Genomic DNA, 20,857 nt, shown 5'->3' on the forward strand with positions numbered 1-20,857 from the left:
TGGGGATTGACTTCCTTTTGGAGCCAGCCTGAAGTGGCCATTTGAGGAAATGCAGTTTTTGGCACTTACACATTGGCTTCATTTTTCAGCTCCAGAGGTTGCTTCTTGCATTTACCATCAGTGCACGTGACGATGTTGGACACTGCTCTCTCAAAGTGAAACTGTTGTATGACATCACTCTCTAAAGATGTAATTTATGAAGAAACGTGTGCTGTGGGATGTTCTTCTTTAAAATCAGAGCCATGTGTCAACATGAGACTTGCATGAGTCACCTTATTGGGCGTAGATAAGGAAGATGAATTGCTACTAGGGGATATATTTATTACCGATATATCCCTCAAATAGCTCTTTATAATAGTGAGATCTTGCCAAAACGTCCTCACTTTCTACTTTAGGTGCAAAACTAATTAGTTCTCAAATAGACAGAAGTACAAGCACACAAACATACAAAACCTACATGTCACTGTTTTCAATTGCCCTTCAGTCTGCCTTAGCTTACAAATCCACATCTGTACTGTACTGCTCACTACTTCATAACTATGTGAGCTGTTTCTGATGAATGACTATCTAAATAACTCTCAAACCAGCTGCCAGCATTTTAATTACACAAGCAGTCAAGTAAACATACTTGGTATTTCTTTGCAAGATGTTTTTTTTTTTTTAAGCCTGTGCCAACTGCTGGTTTGGCTTCAAGTCTCTATGTGTTTCCAAAGGAAATTAAAGATGGTGACATGGGTGGCTACACATTCAGGGCCCATATCATCCCCATGTCTTTTGGGTGCCTTTCCTCTACAGTACCAGCTGCTGTTCTGCTGCTGAGGCAGGTTCTGAGGAGCAGGATGTGTTGATGCTAAAAGAAGTGGCTGTGCATTTTACTCAAAGGCCACACTCCAATGAGGTCTCAGGAGAGCTGTGAGTACTGACTGAACAGATTTCACATTAACACACTGGGCAAGAGTGGAGCAAGGAAATGAGCATGAACAGTGCCTTTGACTGCTTGGCCATACACAGCCACAGTTAATGAAGTGTTTTGAAAGGGGCTATGCTTGGAAATGGGGTGATAAACAGCTGTAAAATATATGCACGTTGTTTTCACTGCTACAGAATTGCCATGGCTCACTCCAATACAACTGCTCAGCCCTGCACTGTGCATTGCATAAGACGGCTCAAAGTCAAACCATAAGCTATGCATTGTAGCTGGCTACATTTCACTGCCTAGAGGCTCCTGTCTGCTTCTTCTTCTTCATTCTGTTCTTCCTCACATCCCCCATCCCCTTATCCCTCCCTCCTCGTCATGCTTCAGTGGGCCACCTGAGGGGGGATATGTGCTCCCCTTTTGCCTGGTGACAGCTTGCGGGGAGATGTAGGCAGCCTTCCTTCTCAGCTGGAGGACGGTGGAGAAGAGGGATAGATTAGGGCTTCCACAGAGAACCCCGCTGGGCTGATTTGCTACTTGAGAGCAACAGGAACAGTGACTTTTCAACAATTAACCTTGGATTTTTAGTTTTGTTTTCCTCGGAGTACCTTCCAGTAAGTGAGAAGGGAATGAGATATAAAAGGATAGATGGTAAGAGGGGAAAGTGTGAGCTCATTTGGAACAGTTAGTGTCTTTATGTAAATGAGGATGAATACATTTGTGTACAGTATGTATCAATGTATAGGTTGGTTGATGTGTGAATAATGAATGATCTGATAGACTTTCTTGTATATTCTTATATTCAGAGGACATAATTTCCAAGTCTTTGAGTGCTGTACTGTTTGTCCACTTTGAGGTTGGACTTGCACAGTACAGGTCTTTTGGTCTTTATCAGAGCTCACTATGACTTGCAGACACAGCGAAAAAAACACTGTTTTTTTTCCAATGTCTGGCTTGATTAAATGGCTCTGACTGAATGAGCTTTCCTGCTTTTGACAGAGGGTTGAGTGAAAAACAACTTTGTGCTCTTGTTTAAGGGTGTTATATTTTATATAGGAAAATAAGATGTTTCCTGTTTCCTTGCTCAGAGTGTTGGAATGAAATTATTAAAATTCCAATGAAAGGCATATTTACTAGCTGTTCTAATTACACTCCACAAAATCTTGGCCCATGTATTTGTTTACTGTGAGGTCTTGCATTGCTGAAAGAGCAGAGAGGAAAGGAGATGAATAGAAAGAAATTTTGTAAATGTGGAGCTACTACAAACACAAATACTACTACTTAAAATAATCCTTATAATCTCACAATAGTAGATTTTCTAAAACAATAATGTGTGCATGTTTACTTGATGAGTTTCATTGTCATTTTTAAAATTAAAATTTCTTTGAGGCTTTCCTAATTTTCCTAATTCCACACTTTTATAGGAAATATGGACATTAACCAGAACATCTATGCAATATAATGCATTATAATATAATGCACTGCAATACATTCTACCATAGTGAAACCTGTTGTGAGCCGTTGTGTCAGAGAGGTGATGATTCTCAACAAATTTTGTTGACCCTGTGTACACATTACACACTTTACTTTTCCTTTTTAATGTAGGCTAATTCAGTGTGAAACCAGCACTAACTACTGTCTCAGAAGTTACCATAGAGCAAAGATTAAACATCCAACTCTCCAGAAATACTGCTTACTGTAGGTCCAAACATTTTTATGTTCCACTGAAAGTTCCTCCTGGGCTGACGTAATCCTATTTTAGCAATGACCACCAGTCAACAATGGCAGCCTTTCAGTCGCTGACTTGGGGGGTGGAGAAGTTGGCTTGTGCACTTTTTACTGTTCATGTAAACCTTGCTCTTATAATAACTTTGCTTTTATAATAATCAGTGAATTCAGCCACTGAGCACTCATTTTAAAGCTTTCTGCATTATTAGAAAATGATTTTGTGTTTGTGGTCTGTTGTTTATTAGCAAACCGGTTTGATGAAGGCATTGTTTAGCAGTCTGGCTCGCGTTGCTTCGCAGTAGAGTAATTCATTCACTGGTTGAGACTGACAGATAGATATAGATTGGTTCATCAACAGCAGAGTGGCCTTTGTGGTATGTGTTTGTGAGTGCTTGTGCGTCTCAAGTGAATGTGTGTGTCGCTGAAAAAAAAATGTTTAAGCTTCATATTCCATGAGAGCATTTGGACCTAATTGACCCAATTCTTGACTTTATCCTGCACTTAAGCACAGTTAGTCCAGATAAGCACATTTTTTCCTGACACCATCAGACATACTGATGTGTCTCCAGAGGTATATTCCCAGTCGCTAAGAAATAAATTCACTAGTAGATGTTGGCTGTAATAATAGAAACATGATTGCTGTTCTGTATCCGTGAGAAGTACCAGTACTCTTAACAGCTTGAGTTAAAGTCATTTTATCTCAGCGAGTGGCAGTGCTTCCAAGGGGAACATTGGCAAAGCATTTAGAGAGATGGAGCGTGGAGACTGGCAGCAACAAAGAGTGAAACAACCATCCTCCATTTTGGAACCCTTTACTCTCCCTGTCATTACTTTGACGTGCTATACACTGTGAGCAATAGAGAGTATACAAATCCAGATTGGTTTTGTGTGTGTGTGTGTGTGTGTGTGTGTGTGTGTGTGTGTGTGTGTGTGTGTGTGTGTGTGTACTTTTGGAGACTTGGCCTGAGGCTGAGGCTGTGAACAGACAAAAGACATAAGCTTTTACAATGGTATCTGTTCCATCACAGAATTGTTTCTCCTGCCCACTACGTATCACTTCAGCCTCACAACCCATCTCTATACTAGGGCACCTCAAAGGGTCACAAGATGAACCTAAGTGGTCGCAAAACAAGAAAAATGTGCCACACAAAATGATGTTTATTTTTCAGACTGTATACTGTATAAAATACTGAATACACCTTCTTGAAGGAGGGAAATCACGTCCCAGTTATATCTCAGTACGTAGATCTATCTGGATGGCCAGATACCTGTAAAGGCCAGTTTTGTTTTGTTTTTTGTAATTTGGGGTAACTGTGTTAGCCAGGGCCTTCTCTTCTGCATAATTTCATTTGCTCTTCTCTTCTCCCCCCATACAGCGAAGAGTGGGTCTCGTCCTCTCCACTTAACTGCGTGCCAGCCCTTCACTCCTGCCTACTTCAGAGATGAGTGCCAAATCAGCCATCAACAAGGAGGTCTTCACACCCCACAACGAGAAGATGCTTGCTGCTGTGCAGGTGAGGCGGAGGACCAAGAAGAAGATCCCCTTCCTGGCCACCGGTGGTCAGGGAGACTACATGACCTTCATCTGCCTCTCAGGTCAGAGGACAAACAAGAAGCTCTTTGTTCATATCTCTTCTCTTCTCTTCTCTTCTCTTCTCTTCTCTTCTCTTCTCTTCTCTTCTCCTCTTTTGGTTTGTTTCTTTCTGTTTAAATGACTTAATAGTTTAATACTTTTTTGTGTGTGTCTGTGTTTATGGGTTGTGTAGTGGCAGCCCAAAGTCACATCGAATACGTCTCCCTTAATTCTCCCACTAATGTTCACACTGATGAGCATGTTTACATCCCGTCTGCCAATAGAATGACACGCTAAATCAATTTGCTGCTGGGCTGTAGGTCAATCCTTTTTAAATAAATTAGATTTACTCTGAAACTGAATAATTGTTTCACCAGAAATTGAGGTTTAAAATAATTTAGTTTTTTTTTCCCTCTTGGAATGTTATCTAAATATTGCTTGTTAATTGAATTAGCCATGCGTATTATTCATGAGGAGAATAGCTAGAGCCTATTCATTTCATGTCCAGCAGAACTGCTTATGAAGATCAATGAAATTTCTTAACACAGTGGGTGCACGTGCACACAGCGACCAGCAGCAGTGGCGTGGTGTCTGTTTGTATGTTCAGTTTACATCGTGTTTTTTTTGATTTATTTATCGTGTTTTAAACTTGTTTCTTTTTGCCATCGTTTATCATCGTTGGTTGACCTGCACTGCTGTAAAATCATGTTATTGTTCAGTAACATGGAGTGGACTGCTGTATTTATACTGGTGGTGCTGTGGTCGACATCTCACCTGGCTGAAGGTTATATAAATGGACGCTGGCGCAAAACTAGTAAGAGAGAGTGTGCACCAACGATGTTGAACTGCTTTCTGTTTCCATGCGTTCATTCTACCTGCCTCAGGAATTTCCGCAGATTTTTGTGACTGTGGTCTATATTCACCTGAAGGCAAACAAGGGCATCGTCTCAGAACTGATCCTACAGACTGTGCAGAAACTACACTTGATGACCGATGCCCCACCAGAAATCGCAAGATACTGGACTGGTGTTAAGGGTCAATTAAAGGAGCTTCCTACTGCCCCCACTGGGCATGGGACCGCAATTGTGTGCAACTTATTCCAGCATATCACAAGTGTTCACCAGAAAGGTGAAACTCTGGTCAGTGGAGACAACGCTGATGCTGCAAGGCTATCTGGACTGCACAGCGTTGGAGGAGTTCATCGGATCATCTTGGGACATGAACAAACTCAAGCGGTCAGCTCAAGGGTATCACATTGCGAGGACATTGTTATCGCTGAAGGGGTAGTTAAGATCTATCCAAGCAGTAAACCGTGGTTGAGCAAACACTTTAAAGTGCAAGAAAAAACATGCATTTAAACAAGGTAACTTCTCTGAGCTAAATGTTTTACAAACAGAGATCAAGTGTGAAATTACCACAGTTGGATTAAATGACAAAGTTAAGAAAATGGAGGCTTTAGAGGGCTTTTCATCAGATCTGGCTCAGGTGTTTAATATGTTTTATTCAAGATAAGATTCAAACTGCTTTTTTAAAACGCAACCTACTGAAATTTAGTCAGTCTGTCTCTTCCTATTCTGTACACAGTGTTGTGAATACTTTTAAACATTGTAATCTAGAATACAATCTACAATTTACAATAGTTTCCATTGCAAAAAATAGCCACCTTAAGGCCAGAGACACACTGCCTTCCTCTACCTGAGTAGTGTGTGTGCATCACTGCGTCGCACATGTGCGGCATCCACACAGACAGCCTCGCTGCTGCGGCACTGCTACTGCCAGCCCTATCTTTCTACATTGAGTTTGACTTTGATAAGAGCCATCAATAATAGAATATTTCATTTCATTATAAATTTAATTTATATTTAGTTTAGACAGAAAAAGGTTAAGAAGCGTGTGTTCAGTTGTGAAAAATGAGTAACAATATGTGAGGTGAAAGTGGCTTTCTTTCTGATGGGCATGTTGGGGTGTGGTTGGAGACACTTCTGTGTCAGCCACATACACTCCTCACACAGGATGGGTTTTTTTTATTGATTATATTGATTATTCTGCCAATTAAACCCCTACTGTCACTGCTCCAAGTGAAGAAAATCCCTCCAAACGACACCAAGTTCCCCAAATGAGGCAAACACACTCTGACAAACAAACCTCTAAAACTAACCATCAGGAGGGAAACTGACAGCAAATAAAGAAAATAACAATACCAAATCTCCATCTGGAAGCGGGTAAAACAAGAGGCAGGAGTCCCGGTTTGAACTAATATCACAGAAAGCCAACAGGAGTCGAGAAAGGAAGCTCTGTGTGCCACCGACTCTGTGCGCTGGAGTTCCCTGTCAGAGAGGCTCCCTGCTCCGGCATGCACCGAGCAGGCTGGCCCACAGTGGTGACACTATATTTTTTTATGGCTGTGATGTCTGTGACATATTCTACAGATATAAACATTGAAACTATAGTGAAAGGTGTATTGGTCCTTTTATGATGTCAATATGACTATCAATAGATCATTTCACTATCTATTTTTGCTGAGAACCGTGCGCATCACGTGGAGAAAATAGGCGAGATGCTGAATCTTTAGATGTTGCGCTGGTGCAGCTGTGCATCTCACGTGGGCTTAGTGGCTTCTCTAATCTGTTAACATGGGTGCCAAAATGGAAAGCAGGAGGTTCTGCAACACACACACACACACTTCTCACGCAGGCAGTGTGTCCCAGGCCTAGCCAACAAATACAAACATTTATTCATAGCCTCAGCCATTTCACTGCTATACTCCAATAGAAAAAGGTAATATCAGCTTGATCACCCAACCACGTATAGTAAATATTATGTACTCTGTTTTTACATGTACTCTATGTTGTTACTTTTTATTATATGTTGTTACTGCCTTGGGTGTTTTTTACTGCTGCACAACCAATTGCCCCTCTGGGGACAAATAAAGTTATTTTTTTTACATTATTATATATATATTATTATACATATTATAAATGTTACATTATTTAATGGTGACTAGGTGGATTGCGCTGGATTCAAATTCAAGGTTGCCGCCAGTAGTCTCAATAGTGAACACTGAACCTTTGTGTACACTCATAGGTCTGAAAACATAAAAGCCAACCGTGTCAAGTGCAAGTCACAAATTAACCACAGGGGCTCAAAGGGGTTATGATGCATCAATTTTCTTTTGATATGAAAATTAGTGTCGGTTGATATCCACTTGTTGTAATGCCAGTCTCATCATGTCCCCTACAGCAGTCATCACCTCGACACCCCGTTTGAGCGCTGCTGCTTTAAAATCTATTAAAGGCACTGGATATCCTAGCTGCTTCATCTGCATGGCATAATTAAAATCCATAAATTATTTGATCTTGCAGCTTCCTTGAATTTTTTAAATAATGATTACAACAGAATACATTATAGATTAAAGATTGGTCTTGAGTTGAAAGATGCTGGTTTGAATCCCTAATGTGCCTGTGAAAATTGAGAAATCAGCAGGAGCTTTCTATCCTACCCTATTTTTTAATTCCACCCACATAAAGATTTTTAGTCTCAGGTGTAGTCTTGGTATTGACATTGTCTTTGTGTCTACTTGACTGGTTTTACCTGGAACAGCAATACACAGGACAATGTACAGTAGCAAAGAATCTCATTTCTCACATGAGTACATGTCAATGCTGGCAAAGGGCATCCTGAGGACTGAGAGAAGCACAGTAATTTGGATGTTGATTGTCATTCTACAAGAGCTTTCATGTGTGAGCATAGAGGGCCAGGTTATGCTTGGTTGTCTGGCCATGTCTGAAGGCAGTAGGGGGTTTATAGTGCTTTGGGGGTGGAAAGTCTACTGTCACAGAAAGAGGAGAGAAATGATAATGGTTTAAATATGGGGATAAAAGTTCACATTTTCAGACAGTCTCTCCTGTACACACAAAAAGTGAAAGAATTAGTTGAGTAAAAAAGCTTGACAGAGGAGTTCCTTTCTCATCACCCAATGCCTGGCACATTTGCTGCATGAAGTTGGGTGTTGGATTGTCAATTTTGAAAAGCCACAGAAATTTTCAGACCCCCAACGCTGGCATTTATTTCATTCATTTAGATATTCACATGATTAAGATCAAACTCACTGGGGCTGCTCATGCTTTTATACTGCAAGGCTGTCGCACTGGGCACTAGTGTGTTGCCCGTGAGAGTGTGTGTGTGTGTGTGTCCTGTCTTGGTCAGTCTGTCTCTCTGTCATAAATCCCATGTGATGGGTTGAAGGGTAGCCAATTTAAACTGCCTTAAAGTTGCCATCAGCAAAGGATTTATACCCCGGATCACTGCATTATCTGGTTGAAGCAAGATAAGTTACCTACAGTCAGTGACTCCAACCTCGCTGTAAGGATGGAGATGGCTTATGCTGGACCGTCTAAGGGGACTGTGGGCTGTCGCATTCTTACTTCATTTACTTTTGACATAACCCAGCTGAATAGGTGCATGTTCTGTTTTGGTCTACGGAGGAAGCAAGCGGGAGTCAAGGCCCTCTGTCTATTACAAGGGATTGAGAGAACTAACCGAGACATCAGACAATTTTCTCTTGTGTTGAAAAACCTTTTGTTTATTTGATGTTTATCATTTTTGACAGATGAACATTTTGTATCCTTCTAATTCTTTTACATGTACATGTCAATAAAATTGCTCAATCTTGCTATAGTTTTCCTCTTAAATGTGTTTTGCCGTCTGCTCTATACTAGCAGTCTCCTGATTAATCTGCTGTTTATCACATGTTGGAGTGCAGTAGTGAAGGCAAGCACTGTTATGTAGTTCTCATAGTCATGTGGCATCTCTTTAAACCAGCCAAGCATTGTTCTGAGTTCTGTGTGTGTCCCTGTGCGAAAACCGTATAGCCAAACGATGAGTGTTAAACCAGCCTGCGCCTCCTTATGCATTTAAGATACAAGGCTGGTGTGTGTGTGTGTGACTTTGACTGTTAAGTATGTGTGTGACTACTGTATGTGAAAGGACTGTGTATGTACATAAGGGTGGGGGATGGGGGTCACTGACAGTCTCATGGCTACAGTAGCAGATAGTTGAGGCCTGAGGGCCATACAGTGGCAGAGTTATGTAATCTGTGGTATGTCACGGCTAAAGGAAGCCTACAGTATGAGGAGCTGCACTGTAGAGACAGTCACAGGCATGGCTACTGAACTGGCTGCCAGGATGAAACACCAGGCCATCATTGCTGCTCTAATTCAAGGATCATGTGCTGTAATACTGACATAAGATCATAAAAGAAGAAAGATAGAGCATTATACCTTGCATTGAAAATAGCCCTTACTTGCAGTTACAAAGTAATAACTGTTGTGAAGTTACTTATCTCTTTGGAATAAATCAGTGGGACGTGATGTGCATGTTATGCAATTGACTTTGTAACTACAGCAGTCAGTTTGAGCTGTTGTTTTCAGTTCGGGTGAGTCTGGGGATTTGAATTGGCTTTTTGTTGAACACACGGCTATTTGTCCTAGGTAGCGAGCTACATCTATCAGTGGAACAAAAAGGCCTGGGCAGCTGCCACTTGGAGAGCAGTGTCTCTTGTTTCAGAATTATGTGTGGCTCCAGGACAACAAGATTGGTTCTGCTCACTTAGCTAACTGTTGTTTAGCCTCAGGGTGCACTCTTGGAAATCAGCCATATGGTGCAAAACAGAACAATGATATTCTTAAATTTCCTGTAGCAATAAATTCATTTCTGCTAGAGTGGATGCATGATTAAGCTCATACTCTAATGTGTTCTAAATAGGTGTATTTGGATTTGGATTTTCAGTCCATTTTGCACCTTGCAGTTTGTTGTCAGTTTCTGGGTGTGGATCTTGGTCTGCTTGCGAGGAAAATCTGCTTGTTGTATGATTTCTGGTGAGAACAGAGCACAGATTATGCAATATGTGACGTGAATTTAAAGCTAAACTAACATCATTTTTCTGATTCCCTTGCTGATCGGGGCAACCATTTTCAACACCATGTCGCAGTATAGAGTCAGGATTCAGAATTCCCTTCCTTTTTTTTCCTAGCTGCCCATTGTTATTTATTACAGCTGAATCCCAGATGCAGTCTGAAATAGTGCTGGTTATCAAACAATGTTTGACAACATGGAATCCCTCAAGCAAAGTCATGTTTGAACTGGCTAAAAGATTTTAATACTTTGCATATCACATAAAGTTGTGTTTGTGTCCAATTTACTGTCTGACTTACTGTCCCAAATATGGTACAAAATCAAACACACTCTGCTGTTTCACTCTTCACTTCACCTCTGTGACCAGTGGATGCTCCCAGCCTGTGCTGTGATGGGATCTCTAAGATGTCTTTGATCTTATACACATACATGTTCACACAGAATTGCTCAACCGCACACAGAAATGTATTTAACGCCTTAACAACAACATCAGGGGTCTTGATGACATAGGGGTGTGCTGGAGCGAAGCCAGAAGCTCAACATGGTCTAAGTCGGTTAGTGAGCTTTCTCTTTGATCACGGGGCTTCATGCGGTGCCTTGATGGCTGGACCTCAGGGCTGAAACACTGGACCGCCCACAGAATGTTTGGCAAGAGAGATTTGAAGTCAGTTGAACTATATAAGACATTGTGAGGGTTCACTGGTGCAGACTATTAGTTTATGTGGTTTTCTGTGCATCTTTTGTTATCCAAGAGGAAGACATATATTTATTCCTTTCCCAAGCCATTTCTCCTTGGAGTTATCTCAGGTCTTATGATTTTTAACATATTTTTGTCTTTATTGTTTATGTGTGTGTTTGTGTGTGTAAGTACTACAGGCTGGCAGCTTTGGGGGTTTAGTGAAGGAAATGAGGAGCAAACCATCTGTTGGTTTCTAAATCGTTTCAGGGAATTTCATCCCCTTGAAATTCCACTGAACTTTGCTTGATCGATGTAAGCGAACATCCTACAGTTATGTGTCACCAACACATGCCTCGTGTGTTTGGATACATTGATACTTTATGTTAATATATGAATTTCCATGTGAGAAGCATGTGGGCATCCATGTTTGTGGGTGTATTGACGCACTATGCGTTTATGCAGGCATGGTCTTCTGTGGGTTGGTTTACATGTTTAATTTTGATGTGTAGGCTGTGTCTTATACATGTGAAATGCCTCATGCTTGTGTCTTTGTCCATGTGTATCTCTTTGTTTGGTTTGATTTTGTGTCTATCTTTGTGCATGTTTGAGCTTCTTTTCCCATCACACCTGATAAGCTCATGAGCAGTTGAAATATGAACAACATAAACTAGAGGAGAGAGAAACATTAATATAGCCTACATAAATACATCATCTTGTATATGGACATAGAGAAAGGTGAAACTGAAACTTAACTGTTATCTGGTAATTTATTTTATGTAATACTCAGGTTTATCAGTTAAGTTTATGAACTACACTGCAGACTGGATGCTCTGCTAACAAGCAGGGTAACAGTCTCCTATGAATAGGTCAAACGTGGGTCAAAAGTGCATCGGGTAAGCCCGTATATTACGCACGTCTGCTGTCTGAAAGTGGTATTACTTTCTGTAAAGAAACACATTCAGTGACCGAGCTGAAGTATCTCTGTTTTCTCAAAGGCACTGTGGAATATAAAATTCACATTTACCACACCACTTTCTACTTCACTCAATTCATCATCTGCGGCCGAGTGACTATTGATTACCTTGTAAGATGGATGGGCAAGCAGATCGTGTTGCTCACTTGTAGATTAAGCTGCTTAGGCCTATCAGAAAGTCAGATCAGTTATGACCGTTGTTACTTACTACTCCAAAAACATGTGAGTCTGACTTTCTGTATTGATAAATTTTAGGTTGTGGGTGCGTTTGCCAAGGTTAGCCCAACCTTACAGCTCCAGATGGAAACACAATGAAAGACCAAAGATACATATTTGTAACAAAACAGGAGATGTTGATACAGACTGAACAAAAAAATGGATTTAGTGGTTTTGGAGGGATATACAGTAGGTTTGAAGTTCAAGGTTAGAAAATACCAGGACTAAAGTTTTACATCTAGAATAAGTTTTACTTTAATAGTGGGATCCCAGTTGCGTTAGTTAGTTAGTCAGGAACTTTATTGACTAAAATGCAAAAGTTTTCTTTGGCTTTTGAGACAATTGAGGACAGACATTAAGCCAAATACCAACAAACAACATGACTTCATGTTGTTTGAATTAATAGAAAATTAATAGTCATAAGAGTCTTCCTAAAATAGTTAGTTGTACTCTAGTTGTGGGTGAACTGACTTAAAGGAATAGTTTACTCTCTCTTGCTGAGAGTTAGATGAGAAGATTAATACCACTCTCATATCTGTCCATTAAATTTAAGGCCACAGTCAGCAGTCGGTTAGGTTAGCTTAGCATAAAGACAACAAGAGTGGAAACAGCTAGCTTGGCACATAACCCCCTTTTAAACTGCAACATGTCATTTTTACCTTTCGACAGAGCCAGGCTGGCTGGACTAGCTAATTTTTTATGGCAGTCTTGTTTGGTTTAACTTCTGCATTGCATCTAACTGATAAAACTTTTTTTTAACATCTCAGGGAGTCTGGACAAATGTTTGTTAACGAGGTTTGGCCAGGCAAGGGTGTGTGGGTGGTCTGGTCTGTGTTCTGTTGTGAAGAATGTTGCCTTCTGTGGGTTTCTCGCAGGGCTGGTGTAGCAGCAGTGACTGATGCTGGCCTCCCAGTATTTACTGAGAGCAGATACATACAGCCCACTCACACAGGACCAGATACATCAGCATGACACTAATACCACATTCCCTGTTAATGTATGTGTGTGTATATGCGTGTATACTTCTTTGTATCAGTGCACTGTGGCCATCTTTATCTCGACTAATTAGGTTCTTGCAGCAGTTGAGCTCATTTTTGTGCCAGACTGCTCTCTAAAACACAAATTGTCTTCCCCTCCGACTCTCTCCCTCTCCTATTATCACAACCTCCCCTCGCTCAAATCTCCTCTTGGACAAGATATGAGTGCCCTTATAGTCTTGGGAAAGGCTTCAGTGCTCGATTGACCTGAGCTTAGCCTAGGAGAGGAGGGCTAAGACAGAAAGTAATGGGTATGAGGACATGAGGGGCAGATGGCAAAGTGGAAAGATTAAATTGATAGAATTACATCAATTTTATTTTGAAACCTTAGGATAGAAAGACTGTCACATACACAACATGTACAACAACATACACAAACATACGCATATGGAAACTGTGTTAAAAAGATGTTATTGGACATCATTTATTAACCATTTAACTTGTGATTAGGATAATTGATATTTTTGTGATAGTTCATTGACCATGAAATAATAAAAAAGGGCAAGTGCCATGAAGTATAAAAATATTCCAATAGAGTTACTTAAAACACTACTTGAATAATTTAAAGTGTATTTTAATACAGTTTTATTTATAAAGTAACTGAATGGCTGAAAAAGCTGTAGCTGATTGGAATTTCCTTGAAATCACACTCCAATAGGTTATCTATTTAATATTAGATTTTCTCCATCATTTTAGCACAAAAGAAAAACTTAGCACACAGAAAACTACAGAAATTATTTGGATTGCTACATCACACTTGACCCTGATGCCTGAATGCCAAAAGATGTTGTTATCCATTCTTATCACTCTCTAGTGGAATTTCAGCCTCCAGTTATGGATCCAATGCACTCATCCATTTCAGTTGTTTGGGAACTACATGTCCTATCCTGTGGCCCTCACAGTAGGCCTGCTAGCAGACAAACACCCTTTTAGTTCCTTGTTTCAAACGTACAGGAATAAGAATATTTGTAGTTTTTTGGCTACAGTCGTGGGATGAAATGGGATTGATCAACATTTTGACATAGGTATGAACACATTAGTGGTTTGCGTATGATTCTTCAGATGAAGCACTTATTATGTTCAGTTTATTCAACTTTCTGACAGAAAAAGTGGAAACATTTGGACAGCGACTTTAAACACATGGAGGCAGTTGCATAGTCTGGTATGCATGTCTCTATGTCTTTCACTTGCTCACTCATACAGCACACACAAAAACACATACACACACGCACACACAACAGGTGGAGTGGTATAGATGAAAGGCCCAGGTGCTCTGCAGGTGGACTGAGATGTGTGTGTGAGTGTGGTGTTGTGCATACAAAAGCCTCCCTCTGTAGAGACGGCCAGTGTGTTTCATCCAGTCCGCAAAGGTTGAGAGGTTTCGAGTTTGTGTGTGTGTGTGCATGTTGGGAAATCAGTACATGCCCCAGTGGTTCTGACACCTCCCTTCACAGCGCTTTCCTATACCAAAGCCAAACTGTCCATCATCGTCCTCCATCAGCTCCTCCTCTGTCCTTTACTGTCCAACTCAGTCTGCTTCCCTTCTATCCAAACAGCACTTTGTATCACAGAACACCCCTACAATTTTGCACCATAATCTCCACATAAATAAACTGTAGTTTTGTGTTGCTGTTCAGCAGCCTACTGCTTTTGTCTTTCATGTGTGTCTGTGTGTTGTTTTCCAGCAGAAACAGTAGGGTGTTTTTTTCCAACAGGAATCTAATGATTGGTGTGGCGGAGACAGCGCAAGGCTGTTATTGTTGTTTTGGAAGACTCCCCTCGGCTCTTTCTAACCCCTCACTCTTTGGCTGCTGATTGTGCAGTTCCACTCCTTCTTTAGGACTCCGTAGAACAGGAGGGTTCCTGCTTATACTGGAAATGTGGATGAGACTGTAGATGTGAAATAACAAAAAGTGTTTGATCTGACTTTGAAGTAGATACATGAAAAGTTGATTCCCGTCTGGGGGTTGCTCATGGTCCTAGCTGATCATTATTACGACAGAACTAGGTGTGGTCCTTCTTCACCTGAAGTCTCATGACTATTCTGTCCTGTTTTGACAGAAGTGTTTATAGCGACAGGTTTTGTTTCTGGCCTCCTTGCTGGGGTGAACTGTGTTGTTTTTGTATATTGTGGAAGTATTGATGGCACACGACAGCAGGGAAATGAGGTGATGTGGCCACTTAGGGATCATAGAGGAGGTAATTATTCGAGAAAAGGACCACACCACACATGTTTTTGATAATGTGTACTCTGACCATATGTATTGGCTCACCAATAAAGCAAAGACCGTGACGATAAAATTCCCTGTGTACCTGGCAAAAGTCATCTTCATGGTGTTCTCAGCTTTTGTTTTGAGCAAACAAAGCTTGTACCCCAGATCCTTCTTCTCATCTGTAGTGTGTGAAATGAAGGGGAAAAAGGGAGGAGAGGAGGAAAGAAGACAGAGCTGTAATAAATGACTGAAGAGTCCTGGCCTTATAAAAGTCAGCCATCCATATAATTAGCCAATGCTCTGTTCTTGTCAAACTGAGAGCCTTCACAACTAAACATTTAATGACCAACTTTAGTTACTCAATCCAATTGACTTTCCAACACATTTCATTTGGCTGTATTAAAACTGTCTCTGATTATATTGGAAGTACAAATAGCTCATATGAAAAACAATATTTTTATGACCTGCAGCAGTGTTTCCCACAGGTTGAGAATTTACTTGTGGTGATGGATGGCGCGGCGTGTAACAAATTACAGTTTCTTGTAAGGAAATATAAAGAAACCAAAACACTCAAGGTCCCTTTATTGGGAACATTTTTAGAGCTTTCACCCACATCTTTTGGCCTTCATCAGTGGATGGAGTTTGTTCAGACAGCTGATGTCTGTTTCCTGTCCTTGCTGTTTCACTGATGTAGTGTTCCCCACAGCTGTCACATGTGATGTCATAATGATGTCATACACCACTCCAGTCTTCCTTTCAGGAGGGCTCTTTAGAATACCAGCAGAGAAGTTTAGGTGTTGAATGGTTTGTGGTTAGTGCTGAGTCCTTGAGACTTGGACACTCCGATTAGATGTTCTGACAGGTCAGCCATGTAGGATAATCCCTCTGTAGCCGTGTTTTGACCACAGGAACTTTCCCCAGGGATTGAGAACCCAGCAGAGGGAGTGGCAGTAGCAAGAACAAAGTCTATAAATGAGAGAAATAAAACTTTATTTTCTGATTGTTTCACAGCAGTTATGGTCTAAAGAAGAAATAAATAACCATCGAAGATTGCTGTGGAAGCAGACACTTAGTTTAATTTTCCTCCTCTGCATTTCTCCTTTTCATTCATTCATTACATCCAAGGAATGCAGTTGTAAATAACAACAGGACAAATCTATTCTTTTTGAATTCAGATTTTATTTACCTGGGTAGGTCTTAATCTACCTGAACAGGCTGCCCAAGTAGATCTTAGGTATAGGAAACCTGGACCTGTGTCTGGGTTTAAAAATAAGGCTTATTTCAGCTGAGTTCATTTCTTACTTCACAATGTACTGACATTTGTTTATTATTATAAAAAGAGCATTGTAATTCCAGGCATTTTACAAAGCTGCTTTTTGTCACTCTGTAACAAAAAATTGGAGGTAATAAGAGTCCTCTTTTATATCAAGGAGTTGCCAGATAAATGGAAAAAGTAGCCAGCTACTGTCTGGGCTAAGGGCAAGTGCTCCTGTAGAAATATATTACTTTTTTTATTCTTTTGATGTCAGGGACTGTTGAGTGTGACTGCCTATTTTTAAGTTAAGGCTTGGCCTGTGAAACACTATTCAGAGATTGTGTCCTCAACACTCTGAGTGCCTTTAGCCCATTAATTCAAGTCCTCAATCTTGTCTGGATCCTCTTTGCTGCACTTGGCTCTCTTTCAGAAGCTGACTTTGATATAGACTTTGAGAGGCAAACTGTTGCCATTACAACAATGAAGTCAAAGTCTGTGTTCAGGACTGCTTGCTCTCTACTAACTCTCTTCTGTCAACTTGTAAGATGTTTGCAAGATGGCCTCCCGTTCAGCTAACATACATTTTCTCCACTGTTTCTCAGACTTTCCATGCGATGGTCTGTTCTTCCAGTAGTAATGGAACACACATGGATTCTGTTTGTCTTATATGGCTTCTTTGGACTTGTGGGATTAGAGTATGAATGAAAAACAACAATGGGCACGCTTCCTGAAATATTTGATCTAAATTCTTCTCCAGCTTAGCCATGTCCCTTTCATTGTGCATTTTGTAACTTTCCTGTATCTGACTTTTTAGGTTTTAGACTGTTGTAGCATGCGGTTTTGCTGAAATATTTAGACCACCTGCTCAGATGAGGCAAAACATTTACTGGCAGTTGTTTGCTTAAAAACACTGAGTTGTTTAATGTTAGGTGTATGGCATCTGCAGTGTCAACGCATTTCTTGAATATGCTGCAGAAGGAACACATTTTGTCTCACAAGCCACAGCACTCCCTGATGAAAACACATCAGCACATCAACACAAAAAGGGAGCTTGGTAATGTTCTTCCCAGCAGCCAGTGCCATCTGTCTTTAAAGCCTTTACAAAGGCACAAACAGAATAGTTAGAGCAGTGGTTCTTAAACTTTTTCACATCAAGGACCCCTTAACTGACACAAATTAGACCATGGACCCCCATTTGTCCCAGAGTCCCCCATCTGATAAGATATTTGCTTTTTAGATGTTTTATTTCAGAAATTGTATGGAACCCAAGACCAAAACAGTCATACATTCTGTCATTGTGTTACTTATTCATAATTGTAGTGAAAATAAATGATTCCTCTTTTTGCTGGGGACCCCCGGTACCCCCTTAAGGCCCCTGGGAGTCCCCGGACTCCACTTTAGAACCAATGAGTTAGGATATTCAAGTCGTTTATATACCTGTGTCAGTGTGGCTGCAGTGATTTTTAGTGTACTTGATTGGGTCATTTATCTGCAAAGAAGAAAAAGTAGATGATTAATACAATGATCTCAATCAATGACGTGGAGGGCTTCTCTCCTTCTCTCAATTACGATATTAATGTGTTTTTATTTTGTTGAGTTGTATCACAAGAGACTTCCTATTTAAATAAAGGTTAAGAAGGAAGAATCAGATTGCAGCAAGTGGTGAAAAGGCCTTTGGTTTGTAGGGGGATAATGGGAGTTACATTAATAGTAGCAGATTATACCTAACAGTAGCTACAAACTTGAAAATGTTACTGAAAAGTGAATTGATTTTGTGTCGACTTTCACTCCACAGTTCAACCTGCTCTCTGTTGGACAAAAATCAGCAAGGAGATACTTAATGTGTTTGTTGGCTGGAAAACTGACACTAAACAATCATTCTGGCCTCATGCCTCCAGTACAATTTATCATTGTTTTGGCTCACAAAACTTTGTTATATCTACAAAAGATATGGCTAAAATGCTGCCAGGTGGCATGCCCATACTAGCTTTAACGTTAATTTCAATAATTCTTTGTATCTTCTATATATTCATGGTAATAGCCATTAACAGTCAGTCCCTTGAAAGGGAAGACCTATTTGGCAGTAGCCAAAAGCCTGAAATCTACTATATTGCCATGAATAGGACTGATTAATTTCATTCAATAAAACTGACAGATTGGAGTTTGGCTGCATCTCCCTTGTGTTAATCTACAGAAATCTTATCAGATGGGGGACGCTGTGACAATCTCTTCAGTCAGAGTCCCTCTGTGACTCTGCTTGTCATGAGAGACATATCTGATTGTTAGAGACTATCTGAGACACCTGAAACTATCTACCAGAATGAAAGGAAGACTATCCAGTACTGTATATATCCGCTGTGCTTCAGGGAGTGGAATAGGAAGAGGCAGGGAGGGGAGCAGAGGATAGTGAAAGAGACTGACATATGGGGGAAGAAAGGGAGGAAAAGATCTCAAGGGTCCCAACCTCTGATAGTCTTTACTGGAAAGGGTTTGAAATGGAAAATAAAAGTTGGAAAGCTATGACTGTTGTTAATCTACTGGGCTTAAGTTTTTTCAAATGTGCCATTAGTCAGAAATGCTTTTTTCTTGTGAACAGAAAGTAGAATGGAAAGACAAGTACATGGATTTATATATTGCTTACCACACAGCAATGAGCCTTCTATTGTGGAACTATGATGCAGTATAATTAGATGTGTTTGCTGATTCACAATATTTCACATAACAACAGAAGTGTATGTCTAATTGTTTCATTTAATGCCTCTTTCAACATTTAGATGATATAGTGTTACCATATATAAGGTGAAGTAAAAGCCCATATCATTTATATGCACCACAGTGAAACTTCATTCTTTCTATAATGTATGTCTCCTCTCAAGTTTTTCTTGAGGTAAAGAGATACCCTTCTTCTAAGCCTTTGTGGTGTTGATACATGTCTTGCCTTGATTTACAATTCCTTTGATGGCCAGAAAGGTGTCTTAATACCACAAGTGCTGCATAAATAAAATATCTGCCTGGGCCAAAGGAACTGATCAATTTATGCATGTCTTTTTATAAACTGCCAGCTTCTCCTTGTCTGAGATCACAGATAGATTCACATCCGTGTTTCTCAGTGCTCAGTATCTCCACCTTTTTCTTTATTTTTCTCCAGAGACAGAGATAGTGAGGAAGAAGCATAAAAGATGTGAGATGTACTGTAGTTTAGTAGATTATGATCTCTCAATCCCTGTTTTTCTATTTATTCCTCTTTTTTGTACTCTCTCAGCATTGAGGATATGTCTGTATCTCTTGTCAGCTCCCCACAAACCTGTCATGGAGCTAATAAAGCTGAAAGGACGCATTATGTATTGGTTTCCGATGCATGACTGGCCGATAAGAAGTAAGAAAATTGATATAATGATATAATTGATATAATAAGAAAATTGAGTAATAGTTATTGTTTAAATAATGGAATTTCAGCCAATAATTACATCTGATAATGTGGAGCCCTGGCTGCTGACCAGAGATGCCACTCAAAACACAATTTTAATGAGGACTTTTTTATGAGCTCAGATCTTCTGTCTGAACTGAAGGGGACTGATAGTAGAAGAGTGAAAACATGATTTTAGGTGTCCAAAATCACCTATTTTTTTTATGCACATTTTCAATTTGTGCATTAAAAAATCTTGAGAACACAGAAAATTTGAAAAAAAATTGAAAAATTCCAAAAAAAAGTTTTTATGCTATACTGAGGTGGAAAAATACAGTGTAGGCAAATAAATCTTGACGCACTTGAAGCATGTGACTTAAACATCACTCAAGCCATCAAATGCAGTTTGCATTAATAAATTATAGGGGTGCAATGGATCACAAAACTAATGGTTTGGATTGTATCATGGTTTTGAGTCACAGATCGGATCCGAACAAATATAACCAAACAAACATTTACCAGGGAAAAGTGCACTGGTAACGTCAGTTAGCAGGCTAGATAGCTAAACAACATGTAAACATACCTGCAAATGTTACCTCTGACCAGTAAGATGCTGATTTCGTTCTTAATCTTCAAAAGTGACACACTATTTGTCCATGACTTGTAGCTACAGCAGTTTGTCTACTTTTTCTCCAATGAGACATTAAATTTTGCAATTAATGTGCGATTCACATAAATGCTGAACTGTGAGAGGTGATCCGTACATATCATGTATCAACTACAATCCGTTACACCACTAATAAATTAATATTATTGGTTATCATATCAGTATTGGCCACAACAAACAGATATTTATTGGTTATTGTTGTCCGCCCTGAAATTCCATATCAGTGCAACTCAGGCTGAAAACATCTGCTATCTGAGCCAGCACCACAGACAAACACATAT

At 40.1% G+C, this 20,857-nt stretch overlaps 1 protein-coding gene across 3 annotated transcripts in view; it reads left to right on the forward strand.

Annotated features, from left to right (window-relative positions):
• stxbp6 (syntaxin binding protein 6 (amisyn)) overlaps nt 1-20,857 on the forward strand; it is a 154,556-nt gene that overhangs the window by 4,742 nt on the left and 128,957 nt on the right. For all 3 annotated transcript variants that reach the window (XM_067613734.1, XM_067613733.1, XM_067613735.1), the window contains exon 2: nt 4,021-4,240. In XM_067613734.1, the coding sequence (XP_067469835.1) occupies nt 4,087-4,240 (154 nt within the window). In that variant the 5' untranslated portion in view covers nt 4,021-4,086. The remainder of the gene's footprint in view (nt 1-4,020; nt 4,241-20,857) is intronic.

The sequence above is a fragment of the Thunnus thynnus genome, chromosome 16 (genome assembly GCF_963924715.1).
Source record: "Thunnus thynnus chromosome 16, fThuThy2.1, whole genome shotgun sequence".
NCBI lineage: Eukaryota > Metazoa > Chordata > Actinopteri > Scombriformes > Scombridae > Thunnus > Thunnus thynnus.